Source organism: Zeugodacus cucurbitae, chromosome Y (assembly GCF_028554725.1).
Source record: "Zeugodacus cucurbitae isolate PBARC_wt_2022May chromosome Y, idZeuCucr1.2, whole genome shotgun sequence".
In the NCBI taxonomy this organism is placed as follows: Eukaryota; Metazoa; Arthropoda; class Insecta; order Diptera; family Tephritidae; genus Zeugodacus; species Zeugodacus cucurbitae.
Genome location: NC_071673.1, coordinates 2,212,375 through 2,219,350, shown reverse-complemented (window position 1 = coordinate 2,219,350; position 6,976 = coordinate 2,212,375). Strand labels below are relative to the sequence as shown.

The 6,976-nt window shown below is 37.2% G+C and overlaps 1 protein-coding gene across 1 annotated transcript; it reads right to left on the bottom strand.

Annotated features, from left to right (window-relative positions):
• Positions 1 to 1,017: 1,017 nt before the first annotated feature.
• On the bottom strand, positions 1,018 to 1,845 carry LOC128923474 (uncharacterized). Its single transcript, XM_054235740.1, has one exon. The coding sequence runs from the start codon at positions 1,843 to 1,845 to the stop codon at positions 1,018 to 1,020; it is 828 nt and encodes a 275-aa protein (XP_054091715.1).
• Positions 1,846 to 6,976: the final 5,131 nt, after the last annotated feature.

The window sequence follows — 6,976 nt, the reverse complement described above, 5'->3', positions numbered from 1 at the left end:
CTTATTTTGTCTATTGATATTAAGTCTCCAATATTAGGATCTATGTTCACTACTCTGTCTAGAGTATACTCAGCGGTGAAGCTCTCTGAGCTGAGCTGGTTTCTTCACTGGATTCCGTGCAGCTCTGATCTGGCTTCTATAGGTACCCAACGTTATGTGTAGCCTTTGCTATTACTTTTCTTAACCGAAACGCTTCTGTCGTCGTCTCGATTTCTTCACAAAAGGATTTCCACGATTTACGTTTTGATTTCCTTTTTGTATAACTTAAGAAGGCTATAGTATCGTTCCCAATCCTGCTCTACTTTGGGATTGTTTCCTGCACTCTTTCTAAGATTTATTGAGCTCGGGGGACCACCATTAGGGTCTAATTCTTCCCTTACTGCGAGTAAGTGGACATGCCACTTCTAATGCGTGTTGATAAGATTCTGTTGACCTTACAACTAGGGAATCTATGTCCTCCCTGTTCTTAGGTTGGAATGGAGGAGTCATAGGGATATACCTCTTTAGCTCTTGCATATGCACTAGCCAGTTTGTTTTCCTATAGTTCCTATATTTATTATCTCGACCTATTTTGTCATGCGGTTAATTAGGGCTACTGACGCTACTTTGCTGTGGTGAAGATTAATTTTTAATTGATGCATTAGTTAAAGTTACATCTACATCATCTTGAGAATCGCTTAAAAGCTTTTTCTCAGTATATAAGTTAGAGAGCCTGTCCGCCAGTTCAGACCCTGTGGCACACTCACCTTGTTCGAGGCTATCGACATCGCTCGAGGACTCCATAAGATCTTCCTCCACTTCACCCATCTCGTTATCCGAGGTAAGATGGTCGATAGAATGGGCATCTGCTTTATATGCCTTCACCTTGACCTTAGTGAAGCCATAATTGATTTCACCGCCACTTTTGTTCAGTGGTTCGATTGCGTCATTCGCATTGTTGCTCTTTTGGTCTCCACGCCCGATTCGGTTGTCGCTTCGTCGAATGCCTTAACGAACTTCCAACCCTCCGTTGGTGGGTTAGGTTGGTAGCAAGCCCTGATCAGCTGCATAATTTGATCCGGCTGTAGCCGGTATCCAAACTCGTACCCTTGGCCTAGACGGTATATCTTTCCTGTCGACCGCTATCAGTTTGGCCCCAGGATATACCTCTCCCACTTTCGCTAAAGCGGCTTTATAGATCTGGGCCGATCGTTCGTCGTCACAAGCTACTATTTTAATCTGGCCCTGGTACCAAACGGCATCAGTGCATGACGGCGGTGGACCTGGATTGCTTAGTAGCACTTCCAGGGCGACGTTAGCCAGCGCAGCTTGCACCCATTTCCATTGGGTTCTGGGAATGCTGCCTTCGGGATCTCCCTCATCCAGAACACCAATGATAATGCGGTTCCGGGCCACATCCGCAAACGATCTATTGGGCGTCTCCTTTATCTTCGGTCGCTTAGCCGACGGCTTAGCCTCTTCAGCTGACCTCTGCCTTTTTGTTGCTCCTGCTGGCGGTTCTATGCTGAAATTGGGAAGAACCGCTTTAGCACACTCTAAGGTTTCTTTGAGCTCCTTAGTGAGCTCCTCCTTGGTTGGTGGATGCAGGTGAGCTCTTCTTAGAATGTATGCAGCGCGTTTCCTCTCTGCATACTTCGCCTTCGATAGCTCTTCCACCCTAAGGGTAGGCTTGGCATTCAGACCAGGCATAGCCACTGTCTTTGTGCTGACTGTCTTAGAGCTCGTTGCAAACGCTGCTCTTTTCTCGGAACAATCCGTTCCTTCTGGTTTATTAAGGGAGGACCGGAATCCCCGGCACGGGTCGCATGACACCTTGATCCAGCCCTTTTTTGTACCCCCTACCATGATACGACTGCGTCACCGAATGGTGTGCTATTGAAGAGCAACAAACACTCAACAACGGAGTCGCACCTTAGCTAGATACCTCGCGACTGTGGTGGGGACAGACCGTTACCGGACAGTTCCCTCCACAGTTGCGACACTGTGGTAACTATTACCAGTCGGCACCCTCGCGGAGGGTTCAGCGGGGGATTTTTGCCGACCAAGATTTTAAGTAAATATGCTATTGTTTTATTTGTCAATGTACAATTTACAAGAAAGTGAACCTTAAACATAAATATATTCAGAGAAATTGTATATATGGTTCTACAAGAAAGTGAACAATAACCATACAAATATAGAGATGTAAAGGTATTAATTTTAATTAATTAAATATAAATCTGAGAAACTGCATAATTAGTTATTTTTGGTATGAATGCTATATTGTTCTATTTGTGAAAGTATAAGTTAAGTGAATACATATATATAAATATATATATGTAATATATTGTATTAAAAGTGAATATACAGGAAAGAGTTCTTAAAGCATACCTGAGAAAATGTAAAATTAAATATTTTAAGTAAATATGCTAGTGTTCTACTTGTCAATGTATAATTTACAAGAAAATGAACCTTAAACATAAATATATTCAGATGTAAAGTTATTAATTTTTGAATAAATTGTATATATGCTTCTACAAGAAAGTGAACAATAATCATAAATATAAATCTGAGAAACTGCATAATTAGTTATTGTGAGTATGTATGCTATATTGTTCTATTTGTGAATGTATAATTTAATTGAATATATATATATATTACTAGCAGACCCGGCCACACGTTGTTGTGGCTAAGTTATACATTAAATTAAGTTTGTTCAATCTTGGCTTCGGCGACGATATTGATTACTCGAGGTCGATTTATGTTACGCAGCATGATGACAACTCACACTACTTTTAATTGCAAAGTGAGTGGTGATAGTACAGGCAATTTTAAATAATTTGGGATAATTGACTACGTCATCCTGGTTTGTAGCTGTGTCAACTCTCCTGGACAGAAATTCTAAATTGTCGCATTAAGATCATCGATATCTTTGTTTTTTTACCACCAATATAGGTCATTGAATCAGTCATTTATGGTTATCATCTCTCTCTAAGTCAATTCTTTTTCAAGTCAATGAAGTAACAGAAATCTGTTGGAAATGCTAATAATTTATCGAGGTGTCAACTGGGACCCTACCATTTCCAACTGCTTCTACAATCGCCATGTGATATTGTTGCAAAAACACTCATATGTTAGTTGCTAATTGGCGATACTTTATGTGTCACCACAAATTAAATGACTTTATGCATGCGATTAGCTCGTCAGTAACAGTTGATCCAGGAATAATTGGAAGAGTCTGGCGTAAATCACCTGTTAACAGAATCCTGGCTCCACCAAAAACGTTTATCGACAATCAAGATGTTTTAAAATCCTGTGCAGTACCTCCAGCGATTTCCTGAATATTTGGAAAATCTTCGTTATAGCGCTATTTTTTTGGCTATTTTGTCGACTGGTGTTTCGTTTATTTGCAATTTAGGAGTAATTTCAAGGCCGAATGTGCCGTTGGTTTGCCTACTAACAGGTGCTAAGTTACCCCTATTCCCGTTAACATTGGTGGTGAAAATGGATGAAATTGGTTCTGGAATCACATCAGCCCTTAAATACAATATGTTATGATTTGGGCTATCGACACAACTTTATACAATTGAACAATAACAAAAATATTTTAACAAAGCAATAATGACAACCTTCAAAATATTATTTTTTTGTTTTCTCTTTTTATATTTTTCTTGTCAACTCGAATAAAATTCTCTTATTGATATCTTCCTCGCAATTTTTCCATATTTACTCACTTTCTAATCTTTTTCTGGCTTTCCACGAATATTTCAAGACTGAAATTATCCAGATCGGTTTGAACTTCAACAACCAATAACTTCCCGATTTTAGAAAGTTTTTAATTTTCTTCGCGGAAAGTTAAAAAAATTAGGGGTGGACATTTAGAAGGATCAAAAATAGATGTTGTCCGATTCTCCACCCTAGCCGATATGCACGCTAAGATTCACGAAAATCGGTCGAGCGGTTTCAGAGGAGCTCAATAACATACACCGTGACACGAGAATTTTATATATTAGATATGGAAAGTGAATTTACATGAAGGTGTGCTAAAAACACAAACCTGAGAGAATGTAAAATTAAAGATTTTAAGTAAATATGCTATTGTTTTATTTGTCAATGTATAATTTACAAGAAAGTGAACCTTAAACATAAATGCATTCAGAGAAATTTTATATATGGTTCTACAAGAAAGTGAACAATAAGCATACAAATATAGAGATGTAAAGGTATTAATTTTAATTGATTAAATATAAATCTGAGAAACTGCATAATTAGTTATTTTGAGTAAGTATGCTACATTGTTCTATTTGTCAATGTATAAGTTAAGTGAACCTTAAACATAAATATATAAACTTACACATTTTTGAATAAACTTGATATATGGTTCAATTTCCCGATATTAACTTTACATGAATATGAACTTTATACATAAATCTAAGAAAATCCATAATTAATGGTTTCGAGATGAGATATAAAGTTATTGATTTTAAATAAATGCGATATATGGTTCTATTTGTCGATATTCATTTTACAAGAATGTGAACTTCATACATAAATCTAAGAAAATATACAATTAATGAAATTAATATATTTTCTATATTGTTCTATTTGTCATTGTATAATTTACCAGATAGTGAATTTACATGAATGTGAACTTCAAACATAAACCTGAGAAAATGTGAAATTGAAGATTTTAAGTAAATATGCTATTGTTCTACTTGTCAATGTATAATTTACAAGAAAGTGAACGTTAAACATAAATATATAAAGTTATAAATTTTTGAATATATTTGATATATGGTCCAATTGTCGATATTCAATTTACAAGAAGTTGAACTCCAAGTATAAATCTGAGAAAATGTATGATTAATTATTTTGAGCAAATATGCTTTATTTTTATACACCCGCAAAAGTTGCTACGAGAGTATTACAGTTTTGTTCACATAACGGTTGTTTGTAACACCTAAAACTAAAAGAGTATAGAGTCATATATACAAAAGTGATCAGAGTAACGAGTAGATTTGAAATCCGGAGGTCTGTTCGTCCGTCCGTCTGTCCGTCTGTCCGTCTGTCTGTCTGGCCGTCTGTGCAAGCAGTAACTTGAGTAAAAGTTAAGATATCTTGACGAAACTTGGCACAAATATTCCTTGGCACCATAAGAAGGTTAAGTTCGAAAATGGGCGGAGTCGGACCATTACCACGCCCACAAAATGACAAAAACCAAAAACACATAAAGTGTCATCACTAAGCCATAAATGAAGTTATAAAAAATTTGGAATAAAGGATCGCACTATGAGGGGACATAATTGGATGTAATTTTTTTGGGAAAGTGGGCGTGGCCCCGCCCACAAATGGGTTATTTGTATTTAACTCGCAAACCAATAAAGCTATATAAACCAAACTTACTGCAGTCGGTTCTCTTACGTACCCCACCACACACTATGAAAATAGTTAAAATCTGATAATAACCACACCCACCTCCCATTCAAAGGTTAGGTTGAAAATTACTAAAACTGGGTTAACAAACTAACGAAAAACGTCAGAGACACTAAATTTTGCAGAAGAAATAGCAGAAGGGAGCTGTACTCAGATTTTTTTTCAAAATGGAAAATGGGCGTGGCATCGCCCACTTATGGGTCAAAAACCATATCTCAGGAATTACTCGAAATTTCGGTATATATTATTTTCTTGGCACCCTGATGACAAATGTGAAAAATGGATGAAAGCGGTTCACAACCACGACAACTTCCCATGTAACTCAATTCGAACTCCATCTTATTCCTTCACTTTATAATATATATATAAGTAACCAATGAAGATAGCGAAATAAAACTTTACACAAATACTGTATATGATCTGTGGCATCACTTGTGAAAAAATTGTCGAAATCGGACTATAACTTTTCAAAGCCGCGAATACCGAATATGAAGAATTCAGTGTCCCATGATTTATTTAATTTAATTTAGAGGAAATATTTTTCTTCTAATAGTGTAACTTCCCCTACCTCTCATATACCTAATTATAGAATTTCCAAAATTGGGTCAAATTGTGTGTTATCTTAATAAAAATATATCAATAAATTGCGAGAGTGTAAAATATTCGGTTGCATCCGAACTTAACCTTTCCTTACTTGTTCTATTTGTCAATGTACAATCTACAAGAAAGTGTTCTTTAAATATAAACCGCAAGCAGATGTAAAATTTTGAATTTTATAAATATGATACATATATACAAGAAGGTTAGGTTAGGTTAGGTTAGGTAGAGTGGCTGCCAAACGGCGTACCTAGGCCTTTGGGAGGCCCATTGTGATACCACTGGGACTGAGATCCCTCACACTATCGAGTCATCATTAAACCACACTGTATTCCTAATGAAGTGAAAAAGTTCACACAATTTGACATTAGCAACTTTGCCCACATCCTCGAGAAAACCTCGTCCAATAGTTGCGATTCTTTTACTGTACAGAGCCTTGCATCCACAAAGAAGGTGTGTGATCGTTTCTTCTTCTTCTTTTTGGCAGCTCCTGCAGTAATCATAGAAAGGTAGGCCTAGTCTGCTGGCGTGTCTCCCAATCAGACAGTGTCCCGTTTACACTCCTACAAGGGTTCTTGTTTCATTCCTCTTAAATTTCAATAAGCGGCAAGTACGGCTCTTATTCCACTCTGGCTACGTTTGTCTACCTACGGAGCAAGTCGTTACTTGTTTCCATTGTGATTCAGCCGTATCTACCGCATGTTTATCGATTAAGTATTTGCAGGTTGCCAGAGGTATATATATTGCCTCTTTATCTGCCTCCAATTGCAGTGTGGTGCTAGTCTGGCTAGTTCATCTGCTACACAGTTCCCAGGGATGTCACTATGTCCTGGGACCCATTGTAGGTGTATCGTGAAATATGACGTCATTGTCAATAATAAATCCAAGCATTCTTTCACTATCTTAGAAAAAAAAAATTTCGTGAGCATTCAAAGAGTACGGACGTGTTTTAATACGCTCCGTGATT

What these genes read in the sequence shown, in the direction of transcription:
- LOC128923474 (XM_054235740.1), bottom strand. Translation starts at nt 1,845, where the DNA reads ATGGTAGGGGGTACAAAAAAGGGCTGGATCAAGGTGTCATGCGACCCG.